The following is a 19,004-nucleotide window of genomic DNA, read 5'->3' on the forward strand; positions in this document are numbered from 1 at the left end:
TCGGGCCGACTCACCCACAGCTCGCGTCTGGGAGGAATGGTGAAAGGCAGGCCCACCACCTGGCGGGAGGCCACGGGGCACATGTGGGTGCTGGGAGCGGTGGGGGAGACCTACTGCCCAGCAGCGGGCAGGTGGGTGGCCACGGGGCGATGGCGGGCCCTCGCTCCCCCTCCCAACGTGTGGGACTCCACGCTGGAAAGGAAGCAAGTCCCCAGTGTGGCTGTGGAGATGCTGGGGGTCTGGGACCGGCGACCCTCACCGACCAAGGCCATGTGCCAGTAGGTCTCCAGCATCATGTCCCTGTACAGTGCCCGCTGGTTGGGTGACAGGCAACACCATTCTATTCTCATGAAGTACATGGCCAGGGCTTTGAACTCAACAGCCTCCTGTGACCACAAATCCTGCTGTCCAGGCAGATGGGGGCCACGTCAGGGATGTTCAGGGATCTGTTTAGCTCTGGGAGTCAAGGCCGCTGTCAGTGAGGTCACTGCTGTATTCTCAAGGGAGGGGGAGCAGCCCTGCTGCCATGAAGCCTCGAGTGGGGTGGGGGTCTCCACCTTGGCCTCAGGTCTCTCTCTGAGTTCACAGGGTCGGGAGGAGTACTCCAGAGGTTCTGGGGCTAAGCCTCCACACTCGCGCGGGGGCGGGGGGGGGGGCGGGGGGAGGGGCATTCTTGTCCTTTGGTCTCAGCAACCAGCAGGGGCCAGAGACTGCACCAACAAAGGGATGACCGAGCACGAAAGGGATGACGGCTGTGGCTGGGGGGGAAATGGATGAGTCAAAAGGTACATGCTCCCAGTTACAAGATAACGAAGTTCTGCGTATATATTTAGCTACTTCAAACATTTATGAAAGAACTGACTCTTGTGTTTGATTTAAATTTGGTTCTGTTTGTCTCAACATGTATATTTTCCATCATTTTTGTTTGGTTTTGGACATACATGAGCATCTCTTTATTCCAATTTTACCTCAAGTATTAGCTGGGTTCCTTTTCTCCTTGGAAATATAGGCTTGGACCCCACCCCTTCCCCAGCTTTTGGAGGTCAAAGACCTCCCAGGAATTTTTACCATTTCCCTGCACACCTTGAAGGAACACCACTTTTAGAAGTAAAATACACAGGAAGGAATTACAAACACCGGCAGCAAGCAGCACGATGAATTTTCACACCCTGAACACCCTGTGAAACTAGCCCCCCTGTCACCAGTTGGTTATACCTTGAAGCCTCCGTGAGCTTCCTTCTGGTCACTCTCTGAGACTACCTCTCCTGTCTGAGCCTGAAAATGGCCACTCCGTGACTTCCTCAGCCCTGGTGATTTTTGTAGGTGCACTTTATGTCCTGTGTGTGTGTATTCACTCATTTAACCCTTACAATAACCCTACGAAAGACAGCGTTACTGTTCCCATGTTAGAGATGAAGGGGGCACAGTGCTCTGTTCCTTGCCTCAGGGCAGCTGACGCTGGGGGTGCGAAGCCAAACCAAACAAGACAGAAGAGGGTCATGGTTTATACCAAATTACTTGCGACAAAAAACATTTAAAGAACAACTTTAAAAGGAAATAAATAATTTCTAAGAATAAAGTTTGCAATGCAGGTGAAGTTGGACTGCATGAGAGAGGGACCTTACTGAGCAGCATGAGCAAAGCCACCCCGTGGGTAGGACCCCTCTCCACAGCCTGAGAGCCCCATCCCCAGTATGGCTGCTCCCACCCATAATGGCCATCATGATCAGGTGACCCAGATGTGCAGAGCCCCTGCTGTGTGCTAGGCTCAGTGGCCTCACAGGGTTGACCTGAGATGGAGTCAATCACAGGTCTCCAGACTGTGGTGGGGGACACGGGTCTTTGCAGAGATAGGGGATCCCCATCTCTGCTAAGACAGATCCAACCAGCACGAGGCAGGAGCGTGGTAAACATTAGATGGGTGTCTGCAGCTCCCAGAGCCCCACCTCTGGCTGCCCTCCCTTGAGTCCACATCCACCACCTCCAGGTAGGCCTCTGGAAGGATCCCACACAAGCCAGCCCTCCAGAGCAGCACCTCGCAGTTTTCTCTTGGTCCAGGGCCCCCAATGGGGGTCTTACAGCCGCCAGACACCCCCTGGGGCTCCTGGGCTGGCACTGCTGTCCCAGTCTCGCCTCAGACTGTGGCACTGACCATCTACCTGTGTCAAGGTCTGATCCCACGTCCTGCAATTGGTCTGGTCAGCTGCCTTCTGGCTGCATCCAGGGCCTTGGCAGCCATCTGCAAGATACAGGGAGGACATGTTTCCCCCCCCCCCCCCAACATACACACTGCATCCTAGGGACTTGTGGGACCATCTCGGGGACCCCACAGTCCATGTGCCCAAGCACTATGCCTAACTCAGTGTCACTCTGTTGGGGGTAGCATGAGCCTGAACAAATCACTCAATCCCTCGGTGACCCCTCAGCTGCTTAGTGGGCGACTCCTGCCCTCCGGGAGACCTCAGTGAGGCTGCGGCACCCCTCCACCCTCCTCCCCGGCCCCGCACACACAACGACCGCGCGGCGGGAGAGCGGCGGGCGGGCCAGACCTGCGGACCTCCTGGGCACCGCGGGCCCGGCCACGCCAGTGCGCCTGCGCGGAGGCCCCGGCGGCGAGGGAGGACTACAAGTCCCGGCGTACACTACCCGCGCGGCACATACCCGGAAGTCAAGTGACTTTCAGCCCGGCCCCGGAAGATAAGGCAGTTCGCGAGCGCTTCATCTCCTTTTTCGGCCGCACTAGGCAGCAGGTGAGACATGTTGGGGCGCTGAGGCCTGGGTGCCATCCGGCGCCATCCGGCGCCCTGATGCTCGCCAAGGACCTAGGCGGGCTCCTGAGAGGACACGGGGGTGCACGGCCGGGGATGGGAGCGCAGAGGGGGCCGGGGACTGGAGGGAGGAGCCTGGGGAAAGGGCCCTGAAGCCGGGTGGCGGGTGTGCCTGGGCCGCGCGGGTGCTGACTGTGAGCTGCCCCCAGATAGCCGCCATGGGCCGCGTGATCCGTGGGCAGAGGAAGGGTGCCGGCTCCGTGTTCCGCGCGCACGTGAAGCACCGCAAGGGCGCCGCGCGTCTGCGCGCCGTGGATTTCGCCGAGCGGCACGGGTACATCAAGGGCATCGTGAAGGTGCGGGGCGCCGGCCGGGGCGGGAAGGGGCGCGGGGTGTCCCACCAGGTCCACACGCTCACGCCGCTTCGGCCCGCAGGATATCATCCATGACCCAGGTCGCGGCGCGCCCCTCGCCAAAGTTGTCTTCCGCGATCCGTACCGGTTTAAGAAGCGGACGGAGCTGTTCATTGCCGCCGAAGGCATCCACACCGGCCAGTTCGTGTACTGTGGCAAGAAGGGTAAGGCGCGCTCCTGGGATGGGAGGTCGGGCTGGGGAGGGGTCGGGGCTGCACCAGGAGGCTCACTCACATCCTAGGTCGGGCCGAGGAGGCATCCAGGAGGAGGCCTCACTGCTTGAGTCCTGCTGGGCCGAACCTACGAGGGGGTTCCTGGAGAGCTGTAGCAGCAGGCAGGACCCTGAGTGGGGTGCTGTGCAGAGGATTTGCGTCACCTCTGTCTAGCAGGCGTTCAGACAACACCTTGCTGTGCTGAATGACCCCTACTGCTTCACCTTACAGCTCAGTTGAATATTGGCAATGTGCTCCCGGTGGGCACCATGCCTGAGGGCACCATCGTGTGCTGTCTGGAGGAGAAGCCTGGTGACCGGGGCAAGCTGGCCCGAGCCTCCGGCAACTATGCCACTGTCATCTCCCACAACCCTGAGACCAAAAAGACCCGAGTGAAGCTGCCCTCCGGCTCCAAGAAGGTCATTTCCTCCGCCAACAGAGCTGTGGTCGGTGAGTGGCAGGCAACTGTGGGCTGTGGGTCACCTGGGTCCTGGAACCTAAGGGCCTGCTCCACTAAAGCTTAGCACGTGCACTGTTTTGGAGTTATAACTGGGAAGTGGGTTCAGTAACACTTGCATGACTGCTGGTCAGGAATGGAGGGAGACGGGGTTAGTGGCAGGACCCGTCCGCACTCTGGCATGACCTCCACCTGTGTGGCCCTTGCTCCTGCCTCCCCTTGTTGACAGCCTTTTGAAAGAGCTGTGATCTCCTTTAAAACCACCCAGTAAGTGTATTAACAAGGATTTGGATCGAGGTTTGTTCACTGCTGTTGGGCAACGACACCTTCAGGTCCTTGTGACAAACTCAGTCTTGCCTAGGGCAGGCTGTCGAGAGTGTTTTCACAGAATAAGCCAAACAGGCTGAGATGTGGCAGGTTGGGTCAGCCTTCCGGTTGGGCTTCAGGGTTGAGGGACCTGCCCAGTGTCAGATGTGGAGGGGCAAGGGCTTCCCTGGATAACCCAGGGTCGAGATGGGCATCCCAGATGACATGGGCAGAGGCCTGGCCTTGCTGCCTCTCGGATCCTGGAGAAACTCGCTGTCAGTTGACTCAGGCTTTTGGGAACCGTGCGATGATATATCCAGAAGTGGTTGGTTTGGGGTGGGGTGCTGACAAGGAACCAGGAGGGGATGTTGGTCTCGCTGAAGGCGAGTCCTGTGCGCTGGGAAGTGCGTGATGCCAGATCTCTCTGATAGGTGTGGTGGCCGGAGGTGGCCGCATTGACAAGCCCATCCTGAAGGCCGGCCGAGCCTACCACAAGTACAAGGCAAAGAGGAATTGTTGGCCCCGTGTGCGGGGTGTGGCCATGAATGTGAGTAGCCTGGAAATGGGCAGTGGGGTGTTCAGGGTACAGGGACAGGCTGGATGGGCCGGTTCCTTCCTGGAATGTGGTGGGAGGTCTGGGGTGTGAGCCTCTGGGTAAAGGTGTGTAGGCACCGGCTGCCCCAACACTGACAACACCTCCCTCTGCCTACAGCCTGTGGAGCATCCGTTTGGAGGTGGCAACCACCAGCACATCGGCAAACCCTCTACCATCCGCAGAGATGCCCCTGCTGGCCGCAAAGTGGGTCTCATCGCTGCCCGCCGGACCGGGCGTCTACGGGGAACTAAGACTGTGCAGGAGAAAGAGAACTAGGGCTGGGGGACTCAATAAAGTCTTTCCCTTTGCCACTATGCTGTTTGCCTGTTTTTGTTGGGAAGGGCCCTGCTGGGAGCACTGCTGGTAAGATCCAGGTATAGGGAGAAGGAACATGGAGCAGGTGTAGCCATGAGCAGAGAAAGCTCTGGTGAAGAGGTGGGGGTGATCGGTCCCTGGAGCCCCACCTGGCACACGGAGCAGAGAAGCCCACCCTACACCTGCATTCGTTAACTTGTCCTGGGTTCCAGGAGAATCTAGGTGAGGTGTGAGTGGTGCACCTGAAGCGGCCCTATGAGGAGAGGTCCAGGGGGTTCTCAACGAATGGGCTTCCTGTTTGGCCACACCCCATGGTACCTTGTACCAAAGTTGGCAACAGTTCTGTCAAAGCTGACAACTGGCACAGACACTGCTGAGCAGGTAACGGGAGTGGAGGCCCATTCGTGTGTTCGCACTCAGACCTGTCCCTGCCGCAGTGGTTTCTTGGGAGCCAATAGCAGAGGAGTTGCAGGCCACTGACCACGCTTGGCAGCACTCCTCGTCACCTACTACACGAGAAGCTGTGTGCTACAGGGTCCCTTCTGGATGATGCCTTCCTGGGGCTCCCTGCTCTCATAGTCCATACCCATCTGTTAAGCGTATGTCATTAACCTGGCCCCCGGCCCTCAGTCTGGCTTCACCTGCCCTTGGCCACCCACTACACCTGGGCAGTGACGCCAGCAGGGCCACAGCCTCGGTCATAGGTAGAGAAGACAGGAAGGCAATGTCTCCTGAAGGAAAACACTAGCCTTGGTGCCTGGACCATAAGGTGCCATTGCTTTGCTGCTTGCTTCTGGCTACAGTGGCCTGCGGTTTTGGCCAAGACACTGGACATTAGGGAGGGTTTGCAGAAGCAGTCAGGCACACGAGGAGGCCCTGTCTAGAGTGGACATGGCCCCATTTACAGGGGGTGGGGCTGGGGGTAGTGGGTCAGGCTCAGAAGGGCTCCTTTGACCAGTAGACACCCTCTTCACTCTGGGGAAGGGTGTGGTTCTGGGAAAGAAAGACCTTCAGCAGCTCACTAGGTAGTTTCTCTGAAAAAAACTGGTCTTCCAAACTGGTCCCCAAAGCCTCACCCGTGCCTGGGTTCTGCAGCCTCGGGAATCACGGTTCCATGCTGCCACCTGGTCGCAGCGTTCCCGATTTGTGGCACCGCATTTACAGTTCTCGTAGGAGACCAACCAACAAGACCTGAAATCCATTTCCCAGAGCGGCCCGAGGGCGCCACCGGCCGGGACGCGAGGGGGCGGGGCTTGTGTCACTTCCGCTGGGCTTCGATTGGCGGGGCCGGTGGGACAGGCGGGGCGTGGTCGGGTGGGCACTGCTCTGCGACGCCGAGGTGAGTGCGGGCCCGACTGGGCGGGGCGGGGCTGGGGTAGCGGAGCTTCCCGGGGGCTGGGTGCGCACTCATCCCCTAGTGTCCGCCGGGATGCTCAGGGCCGGGGTGCGCCCCGCGGTGGGCGACACCTCCCGCCCGGGGTTCCCCGGCAAGCCCAGTCCCCTGGCCCGGCATCCTCCCACCTGACACCCCTTCTCACGTCGTCTCCTCGGGCCGCTTGTGCCTCCCGGAAGGCCCGGGACCGCCCCCTGCCCGTCCCCCATCATCCGGCGCCGGGTAACCAGCCCATGCACACGCACGCCGCCGCCGCAACCCCCAGCCCCCGGTACATACCATCGACTCTGCTTCCGTGCTTTGGACTATTTCATATTCCACATATACGTGACATCATGCGGTATCTGTCTTGCCCTGTCTGGCTTATTTCACTGAGCATAGTGTCATCCAATTCCATGGGTGTTGTTGCAAGCGGTAGGCTTGCCTTTTTTTAGGCTGAATAATGCATTGTATATGTATGCCACATTCTCTTTATCCATCCACCTATCCATGGACACTAAGGTGGTTTCTGTGTCTTGTCGGGTGTATGTAATGCTGCAGTGAACACGGGGGTGCAGGCATCTCCTCCAGCTCCAGATTTCTATTTCTTCGGATAAATACCCAGAAGTGGAAGAAGGTAGCTCTATGTGTAATTTTCTGAGGAACCTCATACTTCTTTCTGTAGTGGGTGCACCGATTTACATTCCCACCATCAGTGCAGAAGGTGCCCTTTGCTCCACAGCCCCGCCAGCACTGATCTCTTGTCTCTTTGATGACAGCCATTATGACGGTTGTGGGCTGGTAGCTCACATTGATTTTGATTTGCATTTCCCTGATGATCAGTGACGCTGAGCACCTGTTCTTGTACCTACTGGCTATTGGGATGTCTTTTGAGGAGAACTGTCTATTCAGGACCTTTGTCCATTTTTAAGTCGGGTCATGTGGTTTTTGTGCAATTAAGTTGTGTGAGTTGCTTATATAGTTTTGATCTTAACGCCTTATCAGATGTATGGTTTGCAAATATTTTCTTCCATCCTTTAGGTACCTTTTCACCCTGTTGATTGTTACTTTGCTGTCAGCAAATTTTCCTATACTTCCACACACCTAATGGTGTTTTTGTATTTTAAAAATCTATGTATATATCATACTATTCATATTCTACACTGTACAGTTTCACTCAGCCTTACAGCATTGTGCCCTGTCCGCGTCACGCTGATGTGGTTCATTCCTTTCCACTGTGGCCTGGCCTGTTCTCTGATGATGGATAGTGAGGTTCCTCTCCTTTTATCTGCACAGACATGCGGTGGCACTCAGTGTGTCGCCTTGTGTGGTTAGAACGAGTTTCTATAGGGCACATGTGTAGAATTGGGCTTCCTGACTGGGGGGTTTGCAGGTCTTAGCTCTACCAGGTGGTGTCACACGGATTTCCAGAGTGGCTGTACCGGTGTACACTCCTATAGAACTCTGATGGTCTCCATGATTCCTCATGTCTTCAGCATTTGATACTGTGAAGCATTTTAAATTTCCCCCAGTCTGTGGGGTGAGAAGTCTTGTTTTAATTTGCATGTCCCTAATTCTTACATTGAAAATCTTTTCAGGGGCAGCCGGTTAGCTCAACTGGCTAGAGCGTGATGCTCCTAACACCAGGGTTGCCAGTTTGGTCCACACATGGGCCACTGTGAGCTGCGCCCTCCAGAAGTAGGTTGAAACAACTACTTGACTTGGAGCTGATGGGTCCTTGAGAAATACACTTAAATTTTTTTAAAAGTTAAAGAAAAAATCTTTTCAGATGTTTATTGGACAGTGTGATTTCTTTATTTGTGATTTACGAGATTATATCTAGAGTTAATTTTTTTAATTGAATGGTCTTAAATTTTGGTATTTTAAAATACATTCTGTATATTTATCTTATGTATGTTTGCAAACATCCTCTTTCACCTTGCAGCTTGTCATTTAATTTTGTGATATACAGAATTTTTTTTAATTCACCCATTTATTTTTTATTTTTACTTTCTAAATTTTATTGGGGAATATTGGGGAACAACGTGCTTTTCCAGGGCCCATCTACTCCAAGTCATTGTCTTTCAATCTAGTTGTGGAGGGCGCAGCTCAGCTCCAGGTCCAGTTGCCCGTTGTTAGTTGCAGGGGGTGCAGCCCACCATTCCTTGCGGGAGTCGAGGAATTGAACTGGCAACCTTGTGTTTGAGAGGCCACTGGGCCATGTGGGAATCCAACCATCAGCCTTCGGCTTTAGGAGTACGGAGCTCCAACTGCCTGAGCTACTGGGTCGGCCCCCCTTTAGTTCTTAAGTGTTTCCTTTTCCATCTCTTCTCTGCGGCCCCACCCCTACATTGGACTGGCCACATGTTTGTATTTTAATTCAAAAGAACTAATGTTAAGATTATTTTGTTTCTTTTAATCACGTTTTCTTTATTTTCTTTCATCTTTCCCTGAATTAATTTCATGTGTCTGATTTCTTGTTGAATGTTTAGACGATTTATTTAAATATCTCTTGTGTTAAAATTAGGATGTTAAGGACACACATTTCTCTTCACATAGCCTTTGTTTCTCTTTCTACCTTAGTTTCTGGTTTTCCCGGAGGGAGTACTTTTTATCAGGTATTTCCAGTATAACAAAAATAGGGTCAGAGAATGTTCTGCTAAATGATATCAGCGTTTGGAATTTGCTGACAGTTTCCTTGTTGCCTGGTATGTGTTGTTTTTTATAATATTCAATGTACATCTTGAAAAATGTGTATTCTTTATGCGTTACATAAAATTCTCTATTGATCCACTCGTTTCTGATGGAAGTATGTTAAGATCTGTCATTCAAGTTCCTTCAGTTAACTTTGGCTTTCTACCTTTTAGGGTTTGTTGGCAGTACACACGTTTGTAATGACAGCTTTTCGATAGTTTTCCTTTTGTAAATATGCAGTGCTTTGGTTCCTATTAGTGATTTTTGCTTTCAGTTCTTTTTTGATTGGTGTAACTATGGCTAAGCCACACTCAGCAGTGCATATGAGCTCACAAGCACCACTGCGAGGGAAGGAGGCCCGCAGAGTGCAGACAGCTTAATTCCTGCGACAGAGGTCGCCAGGGGCACAACGGACCGGTGGGGTGGACATCAGGAAGGTGGCCACCGAGGGAGGTGGGAGAAGGACTGTAGCTGTGCGGTCAGGGTTTGTCGACTCTCCTGTGTGAATGTCACACTTCAATAAAGAGCTTTAAAGATGCAGAAAAGGCATATAGCTAGTAGTGCTTTATTTGGATTGGTGTTTGATTTGTCTTGTGCTCAGACTTTCTGTGTTATGTTTTTTTTAGGTTAGTAGATGCATTTCATGTATCTAATACAAGTTTCGTGCTTCTAGTAGGTGAGTTTAATGCTTTTATTTCTTGCCATGACTCATCCATTGGATTTGTTTCTACTAGTTTTGTATTTTTTACCTTCTATACTTTGTCTTTGCCTTCTATTGACTTTTTTTTTACTTTTCCTCTTCGACCCTTAACATATTGTATTTATTCTCTCATGTAAAAGGCATGAGGACCTCTGTCCTCCTGGATGAGACAACTTAGCAGGCCAAGGACCTGGGGCATCCTGCATGGTCCATGCAGTGGGGGCGGGAAGTCTGCCGGGAGGCCAGCTGTGCCCCTTGGGGATGAGCCTGGCCCTGAAGCCAAGTCTCCTCCCTCAGCACCTGAGTGACTGGTTCCTGCCTGCTACCGGGGACGTCCAGGGAAGCACTCGATGGCGGCTTGGCACCTGTCTGCCCCACCCCAGGTGAGCGTCACCCCCACTTGGGGCTTCCTCCTGCTCCGCCTCAGCAAACACTGTCAGGGCCTCTGGTCGGGGCACCGAAAACAGGAGGGGTTGGCCTTGGGACACCCCCCACCCCCCAGCTTCCTGACATAGCTGGCTCAGTGGCCAACCAGTCAGGCCATCCCTGGGCCACTCTGAGCCACACACAGTTGAGCAGCAGCCCCTGTCTTTCCAGGGTGAGGTGACCTTTGAGGACGTGGCCGTGCTCCTCTCCCGGGAGGAGTGGGGCCGTCTGGGCCCTGCTGAGCGGGGCCTCTACAGGGACGTGATGCTGGAGACCTACGGGCACCTGGTCTCTCTGGGTAAGGCCTCGCACCAGGACGCAGCTCCAGGAACAATCCTGGGCATTGGGGGCCCTGTTGGGTACAGAGGACAGCCCTTCCATCCTCAGAGCTCTTGCCCCAGGCCCAAGGCAGACCCCTCCCCAGGTGCAGTTGTATACCTCATGGTGGAGAGAGCCCCTGTGCTCCCCTGTCATATCTAGAGTGTGCCAACTTCCCGTCAGCCCCGGACCTGTGCTTCCCCCTCCCCCTGCAATTCCCCATCCCTGTGTCCTTGGCACCAAACCCAGGCCCCATCTCCCTCCCAGGAGCTGGACCTGCAGGTCCCAAGCCTGGAGTGATCACACAGTTGGAACGAGGGGACGAACCGTGGGTCCTGGACATGCAGGGTGCCGAGGAGACAGGGCGACTGAGAGTTGATGGCTCAGGTGCGTGAGGGGCTGCTTCCCTAACTCAGTCACTGAGCAAACAGTACTTGGAGTACTAGGTATGTGGCTAATGACTCGGGGTTGGGGGAAGAGGCAGCACGCCAGCCCTGGGCGTGGCCTCTACTGAAACCCATGTCACCTGCATCAGCCTGGGTGCCTGGCTGCCATGATTCATGAGCTGCATCTCCCGGGCGTGTAAGGGGCAGGGTTGGAGAAGGAGAGGGAAGGCGTTTGGGTGTGCACGAGGGGGCTGGGCACCGGGGACCCTCGTGGATCCCTGCCCCTGAGAGCTCATGCACTGTGGTGGGGTCAGTTGAGGCCAATTGCTGCAATCCCCTCTTCTAAGTTGACCCATCGGGCAGTTACCACTGTCCGTGTCACCACCCAGACACACAGGTGTCCCTGTCTGGCCCACAGCTGCATGTGACATGTGACCCTGTCTGCACTGCTGTGCCACCGCTTGTCACTAGCTGCATTTCTACTGCACACACAAGCCTGGTTACTGCTGTCACTACAAGTGCTATCTGGGAGGGTGTTCTCTGGTCTCGTTGCCGTGGACAATGCTGCATATGTCGTGATGGTGTCCTAGGAAGGAACTATTGGCTAAAAGGACTTGAATTTCTCTTTTCTAAATTTATTTGCGTATACATACTTATAGAAATGGGAGAAACCCTGAGTTTATATAGCTCAGTGAAGTCATAAAAAAATACAAAATATTTAGTCCCCAGGAGCCCGTGGGCCCTCCTCTGGCATTTCATGCTGCTCCCACATGTGACCCCTGACCCCTGGCTCATGTCTGTGTGGACCCAGGTGGGCCTTTGAACACTGCATGGTGTTTGTCGTGCTTCATCACCATTGTTGTCATGAATGTGCCACTCATTTTCCGTTCTGCTTGTTCAGCACATTCAGTTGTCCCCACCTTGGAGTTGTGCATGTCTCTCTCTTGGCTCACACAGAACACATTTTTGGTGGGTGTGTTCCTGCCAGTGGGGTTGGTGTGTGAGTGTCTAGTCAAGGAAAGATGGCGTGGGGGCTTGAGGGCACCCAGAAGCATTCTGTGTGGCATCTTGAGTTGAAGGTACTGGTGGCTCGCCTGGCTGTCCTCTCGTGCCCCTGGAAAGAGCCCTGGGAATGGGTGTGACGGCTAGAGAGAGCGGAGGGACCTGGCCTCTGTGCTCCACCCCCTCCACGGCTGGCAGGAGTTTGGCTCTCTGCCCTCCTGCAGCGGTAACTCATTTTCCTCACATGGATCTGGGGCATTTGTTTGGTGGCCTTAGACTCGCTTTGCCTTGATTTCTTTGTCTGTCAGATGCTGTACATGACTTTTGGGGCCCGACCTTTCTCCGGTCCGTCTGGTGCTACAAAGCCGCCATCTTCCTCCCCCTGTAATGAGGACAGGTTTCCTGCAGTCACACTCAGTCAGGTTTTGGAGGCAGAACACAAGTCAAAGGGAGTGAATATGAGAGTTGATCAGATCTGGATTTAAATGCTGGCACTGCCACACGACTGGCCCTGCGTGAGGTTTTTAAGCCTCAGAGCTCCAGGCTCTTATCTTTGACGGCACTGTGACTTTGGAGGTGATGGATTTGGTGTTCGGCAACATCTTCATACCCTCCTTCCAGAATCAGCACAGGTGACCCTGAGATGTTCTGTTTGTTGTTTCAGCTTATAGGACCTGGACTGAGTACATGGAGTTTGCTTCAGGGGAGATGCTGGATGGGGCAGAACTGGACCAACTCAGGGGGGCTGATCCCTGGACTCAAGAGCCAGGAGAAGCCTGTAAGCATGTCGTGGAGCCAGAGGAGAGCCTGGACAAGCCCACGGAGAAGAGGGGCCCCAGGCCAATCACAGTGACCAACAAGGAGAGCAGCCATGAGTCTGGAGGAAGCCTCGGGTTGGGGTCAAGCCCTATCTCTGATCAGAGACCTCACCAATGTGATATATGTGAGCAAAGTTTTGAACAGAGATCATATCTCAATAACCATAAGCGTGTACACAGGTCAAAAAAAACAAATATAGTTCATGATTCTGGGGAAATCGTCAGTGCCAATTTAGTTATCAGAGATCAGAAAATTCTTGCTGGGAAAAAACTGCATTATTGTGGTTACTGTGGGAAAGGCTTCAGGTACAGTGCTAACCTGACCAAGCACCAGCGGCTTCACAGTGAGGAGAAGCCCTACAAGTGCAGTGAGTGTGGGAAAGCCTTCAGCCAGAGCTGCGAGTTTATCAACCACCGTAGGGTGCACTCGGGCGAGATTCCCTACCGCTGTGCTGAGTGTGGGAAGACATTCAACCGGAGGCCCAACCTCATGAAGCACCAGCGGATCCACACCGGGGAGAAGCCCTACAAGTGTGGTGAGTGTGGGAAACACTTCAGCGCCTACTCATCCCTCATTTATCACCAGAGAATCCACACAGGAGAGAAACCCTACAAATGCAACGAGTGTGGGAAGGCGTTCAGTGACAGCTCAATCCTTATCCGACATCGTCGCACTCACACTGGAGAGAAGCCATTTGAGTGTAAGGAATGTGGCAAAGGCTTTACCCAAAGTTCTAACCTTATCCAACACCAAAGGATTCACACTGGAGAGAAACCCTACAAATGTAACGAATGTGAGAAAGCCTTCATCCAAAAAACTAAACTTGTCGAACATCAGAGAAGCCACACTGGCGAGAAGCCCTACGAGTGCAATGACTGCGGCAAAGTCTTCAGCCAGAGCACACACCTCCTCCAGCACTGGCGGGTCCACACTGGGGAGAAGCCCTACGTGTGTGGCGAGTGTGACAAGGCCTTTCACAACAGCTCCAGACTCATCCAGCATCAGCGATCGCACCATGGAGAGAAGCCATACAAATGCAGTGACTGCAAGAAGGCCTTTAGCCAGGGCGCTCACCTCGCCCAGCATCGGCGGGTCCACACCGGGGAGAAGCCCTATGCATGCGGCCAGTGCGGCAAGGCCTTCCGGCACAGCTCCAATGTGTTCCAGCACCAGCGGCTGCACCTCCGGGAAGGCGCCTGCACGTGACGGTAGAGGGCCCACCCCACCCGTGAAGTATGGTCCACGCAGCATAGTCACAGGTGAAAGGCATTTCTGTCTAATAAAAACACTCTTTTCTTAAACCAAGAGCAGGGAGTGCATGATCATTTTAGAGGAACTGAGAGAGAGGAGCACAAAAAGGAGAGGCTCTGATAGTCCCTCCCATTTACAAGAGAGTTCACTGCTGCCGTTCAGTATGTTTCCTTTCAGACATGCTGAAGAGCTCTTCAACAGGAAAGCACTGTTATGCTTATTGCAGCACCCAGGATTTCCATCTTCACTTTTCCTCAATACCAGAGAAGTCACACTGGAAAGAATTCCACACATTTACATAATTCTAAATTTTGTAAATTTAAAAGCATATCTTTCATGCTTTTCTTGGTCACTCCATATGCCTTTTTTATTGTGGTAAAGTACACCTAACATAAAGTTTACCATTTTAACCATTTTGAAGTGTACAATTGAATGGCATTAGTACATTCACGAAGTTGTGTGACCATCACCACCATCTATAAAGGGTTTATTATCCCAAACAAACGATCCCCATTCTCCCCTCTCCCAGCCGCTGGCAACCCCTGTTGTACTTTCTGTCTGTATGAATCCAACAATGCTAGGGACCTCAAGTAAGTGCAGTTGCACAGTATTTGCCCTTTGTGACTGGCTTATCTCACTCAGCATAATAAATGTCCTCAAGGTTCATCCACACTGTAGCCAGTGTCAGAACACTATTCTTTTTCATGGCTGAGTAATACTCCATTGTTTGGAGGTATCACATGTGTTTATCCATCATTGTTGATTGACACTTCGTTGTTTTCACTTTGTGACTATTGTGGATAAGGTGCTGTGAACACAGATGTACAAGTATCTGTTTGAATCCCTACTCACAATACTTTTGGGTATAATCTTAGAAGTGAAATTGCTGGATTATATGGTAATTCTATGTTAACTTGTTGAGAAACAGCCAAACTTTTCTGCAGCAGCTGCTTCACTATTACATCCACTAGCAGTGCATGAGGACTCCAATTTCTCGACATCCTTGCTAACACTTTTTATTTTTTATTTTGGTAATAGCCGTCCTAACGGGTGTGAGGTGGTATCACATTGTGGTTTTGATTTGCATTTATCTGATGACTAACGATGCTGAGTACCTTTTCAGGTGCTTATTGTCCGTCCATATCATATATTTTCTGTGGTGAAATTCTATTCAGGTCCTTTGCCCGTTTTGGAATTGGGTTATTTTGTGTTTTGTTGTTGAGGTGTAGGAGTTCTGTATATTTGCATAGTAATTTTTAGAGGTATGATTTGCAAATATTTTCTCTCTTTCTGTGAGTTATCTGTTTACTGTCTTGATAAGTGTCCTTTGATGGACAAAAGGTTTTTAATTCTATGAACTTCAATTTATCTATGTTTTCTTTGGTTCCTGTGCTCTGGGTACCATACCCAAGGAATCATTGCTAAATCTGAGATTCTTTTCTTCTAAGAGTTTTATAGTTTTACGTCTTAGTTTAAGGACTTAATCCATTTTGAGCTAACTTTTTTCTGTAGTATAAGGTCGGGTCTAACTTCATTATTTTTCATGTTGAAATGTTCATTTCTCTTCATGCTTATTTTCAAGTTCATTGACCCTTCTGCCTGCTCAGATCCATTGTTGAACCACTCTAGTGAGTTTTTTATTTCAGTTATTGTACTTTTCAGCTCCAGAATTTCTGTTTGTTTCATTTTTATAAGTTCTGTCTCTTTGTTGTCATTGTTCATAACAGTATTTTCTTGTTTTCCTTTAGGTTTTTGTCTATAGTTTCCTTTAGATCATTGAACATATTTAAGACCATTGATTTTAACACCCTTGATGAATAATTCCATTCTCTGGGCATCCTCACGGATGGTTTCTGTCAAATTCCTTTTTTTCCCTGTGAATGGGATGCATTTTCCTGTTTCTTTGTGTAGTTTGTGTTTGATTGTTGCTGAGCGGACATTTTGAGTATTTTGTATGGTGACTCTAGAATATTAAGCTTCCTACCCCTCAAAGCTGAATCTTGCTTGTTGAGTGCTGGCACCATCTATCTGTCACTTTTCCCAACTTTTTTGCAAAGTGTGTATTCTTCAGTGCCTGTGGTCCCTGAAGTTTCTGTTCCATTATCTGTCAGGTCATCCAGTGACTTGAAAAAGATTTCCTTAAATGTCTGGCTCCAGAAAGGGGAAGAAACAAGGATGTTCTATTTAATTTCCCCAGGAAACTGCTTCAGCAGTTAAAACAATGGCCACAACCTTGTGCCAGTGATCCAAAGTGGCAACCAACCATCAAAACCCACGACGCTGACGTGGGAGATAAGGCCCTCTTTACCCTCCCTGGCTCCAGCAAGCTGCACCATGAATGCAGGCTATTGTCCCCTCTGTTGCACGCCACAGGGCTAGGGGCTGGTCATGGTAGGTGGTACGCTAAACGCTGGAAGTTCACTGAACTGGCTGAAGTTTAATGCCCCCTCTTCAATCTCTCTCCTGCCTGCAAGTGGTTGACAGACTCAAGTAGTTTCAAAACAGCTACTTCAGACCACTCCTGCGGCTCCGTGGTTGTGTAGGTGGAGGGCGGATTCCTGAGGCTTCCTACTCTCCTGTCTTCCATGATTCCCGTGATTGCTTTCACGATAGCAGCAAAATTTCTATTTCATTGACATATTTCATTTATACAACTTATCATTTGGACATATTCCACAGTGACTGATTTCAAGTTTTTTAGTCTTTTGAATCATATGTTTAGGATACATTCCTAGGAACAACATGTAATTTTTAAAGGACATTGATGTATATATGCAAATGCTTTCCAGAGTTGTTGTATCCAATATGTAATGTCACCAGCACTGAATCACTGGAACACCACTGTCCTGCTTTGCAGGATGCATCCTGATCTCCACACAGCCTCCCTGCACTGGACACTGAAATTGTAACCTCCACTTGCTAATTAGATAGGCATGACTGCCTGCTGCTGCGTTTGCCCGATCACGCAGGAATCCTTCATGGCTTTGTGGTGGCTTCAGTGGGAACCATCTCTCCTTTACAGCCTTTGCCTCATCACTGCTTACGGCCCAGGTGGTCTTCCACTGGTTGTTAAGGACCCCTACTCTGCAGTCTCTTCATCCCCTCAGCCAGCATGTCCCTGCGCCAGTGGCACCCCAAGGGAGCAATAAAGCCCTGGGTGGGAGGGCTGGAGAGGCAGGTAGGGGTGGTGGATAAGAAGCATCTTTTACAGAATAGTGTACCTGGAAGGAGGATATGCTGTTGTCATTGTGCAAAACTAGAGAAATGTTTTAACGTTTTCTTGGCTGTTTTGTTTTTGGCTCAAGAGGGCTCATAACATGAATTGGTGACACACTTTCACAAGAGTCAAGTGTCAAGACCGTGTATGTGTGTGTGTGTGTGTGTGGGTGCAGCATGGACAAAGGGACCACTGGTTCTAGATGTTTCCACTGAGCCTTCTTGGGTAGTCACTCCTGGGAGTCTGGTGGGCTAACTCCTTGCAGCTGTCCTATGGTTTCCTCAACTCACAAGATGAAAAACAGTGGTCAGCCTGCTAATGAAAGGGCCTTTGGAGGTCGTCTAAGACCGTGTGCTGTTTGTTAATCAGTAATTGTGAAGAGCTCTGGGCAGCCAGCTATGAGTCAGATCGTCCACTGTGGGTTCAGAGGGCCCGACAGCTGAGGCCCTTGGCTATCTCGAGTCAGCATTCCGGGTAAAATAGGTAACAGCACCCACCCGATGGACATGGAGAGGCCAGTGGGGTCATGCTCACAGTGTGCTGTCCCTGGGCACATTCCGAGGGCACAGACCCGAGCAGGACATCAGATCTGAGTCACTGGAAGCTGGATCTGGCTGCTCCCGCCCGTCCTCAGGAGCTGGGCTAGTCCAAGTGTCTCTCCGGGCTGGTGGCCTCTAGGCTCTCTGGTCCCTGCTGGAGGTGGCTGTGGCCTCCACGCCCGGCCCGGCCCAACCTGTCCCAGTTTCCTGCATGCATCCTGTACTGTTTACCTGCAGCTGTGGGCCATGCCTGATTGTCTACACCAACCGTATGATTTAGGCCAGGGGCTTTGGGTCAGGAGGCATCAGCTCGGCCTCTGGAGGGGCTGGAGACTGATGCCAGTCATGCAGGTGGTCAGCTCTGTTGACGTCACCAAGCCAATAAAAACTCTGGGTGCCAAGACTCAGATGAGCTTCTCTTATTGGGACTGCCCTGTGCACAGCATCACACATCAGTGCCAGGAAAGAACTGCTGTCCGTGACTTCCAGGGGAGGACAACAGAAGCTCCACATTTGGTAGTCTTCCTGGGTTGTGCCCCATGCAACCCCTGGCAGGGTGACATCCCTATAACACACAGCATGTGTTCATCAGCCTGCAAGGTGAGTTCTGAGTCCTTGTAGCCAATTATTGAACTTGAGGATCATCTTGGTGACCTCTAAACTTGTGATTGCTGTTAGAAGTGAGTGCAAGTCTTGGGGACAGCTGAACTCCATTCCACCTCATCTGCACTTTTCCGCTCAGGAACTTTTATGCAGAAATCAAGTGTTTCCCAAACATACCCAGGTGGGCCGTAGCAGAGACCACAGTGTGGCTCGAACTGCCACCCACGTTGGCCCTCTACCCCAGGGCAGAGCCAGCGCCTGCCAAAGACCCTCCTGAGCCTCCACCCACTAGGCCCTGTATATGGAGCGGCCTGAGCTGCCCCTGCCTCCCTGAGGGCTGCCTTGCACTGCCTTGCATCTGCCATACCGAGTCCTGGAGTGCCATCATGTTCCTCCTGAGGTGGGTCCCGTCCCCACACCTGGAGTGGACTGCGTTAACAGCGTTAGCCATGCATAAAAACAGCCTGTCCCCACACCATCACAGCTCTGTGAGTTCCAGAATATCCTTCCCTAACTGACCAGGAGGGCTGGCATGTCCTCGTTTGTTTGGAACGGGCACACCTGAGCCTTTTCCAGGCTCTCCAGGTTGTATGGCCCCTTCTCACGAACTG

General features: G+C 52.0%; 2 protein-coding genes and 1 long non-coding RNA gene across 13 annotated transcripts; 2 read left to right on the top strand and 1 right to left on the bottom strand.

Annotated features, from left to right (window-relative positions):
- Nucleotides 1-2,576, bottom strand: LOC117033888 (uncharacterized). The gene is made up of 3 exons (XR_004424977.1): nt 2,550-2,576; nt 2,160-2,239; nt 1-59 (listed from the first exon to the last, which is right to left on the bottom strand). It is a non-coding gene; the product is annotated as an uncharacterized LOC117033888 (long non-coding RNA).
- Nucleotides 2,577-2,637: 61 nt separating this feature from the next.
- Nucleotides 2,638-5,065, top strand: RPL8 (ribosomal protein L8). The gene is made up of 6 exons (XM_033126344.1): nt 2,638-2,750; nt 2,978-3,124; nt 3,204-3,345; nt 3,625-3,843; nt 4,588-4,703; nt 4,869-5,065. The coding sequence occupies exons 2-6, from the start codon at nt 2,987-2,989 to the stop codon at nt 5,025-5,027; spliced, it is 774 nt and encodes a 257-aa protein (XP_032982235.1). The 5' UTR covers nt 2,638-2,750; nt 2,978-2,986; the 3' UTR covers nt 5,028-5,065.
- An 853-nt stretch (nt 5,066-5,918) lies between these two features.
- ZNF34 (zinc finger protein 34) lies at nt 5,919-18,977 on the top strand. 11 transcript variants are annotated; one of them, XM_033126297.1, is made up of 7 exons: nt 6,377-6,405; nt 9,022-9,146; nt 9,759-9,808; nt 10,130-10,215; nt 10,430-10,556; nt 10,844-10,963; nt 12,629-18,977. In XM_033126297.1, the coding sequence occupies exons 4-7, from the start codon at nt 10,183-10,185 to the stop codon at nt 13,987-13,989; spliced, it is 1,641 nt and encodes a 546-aa protein (XP_032982188.1). In that variant the 5' UTR covers nt 6,377-6,405; nt 9,022-9,146; nt 9,759-9,808; nt 10,130-10,182; the 3' UTR covers nt 13,990-18,977. The 11 variants fall into 11 exon arrangements, with proteins under 11 accessions (XP_032982191.1, XP_032982186.1, XP_032982194.1 ...); XM_033126300.1 differs by lacking the exon at nt 9,022-9,146 and having other exon boundaries at nt 5,919-6,405; nt 9,973-10,215; XM_033126295.1 differs by lacking the exon at nt 9,022-9,146 and having other exon boundaries at nt 6,367-6,405.
- The last annotated feature ends 27 nt before the right edge of the window (nt 18,978-19,004 follow it).

The sequence above is a fragment of the Rhinolophus ferrumequinum genome, chromosome 14 (assembly GCF_004115265.2).
Source record: "Rhinolophus ferrumequinum isolate MPI-CBG mRhiFer1 chromosome 14, mRhiFer1_v1.p, whole genome shotgun sequence".
Classification (NCBI taxonomy): Eukaryota; Metazoa; Chordata; class Mammalia; order Chiroptera; family Rhinolophidae; genus Rhinolophus; species Rhinolophus ferrumequinum.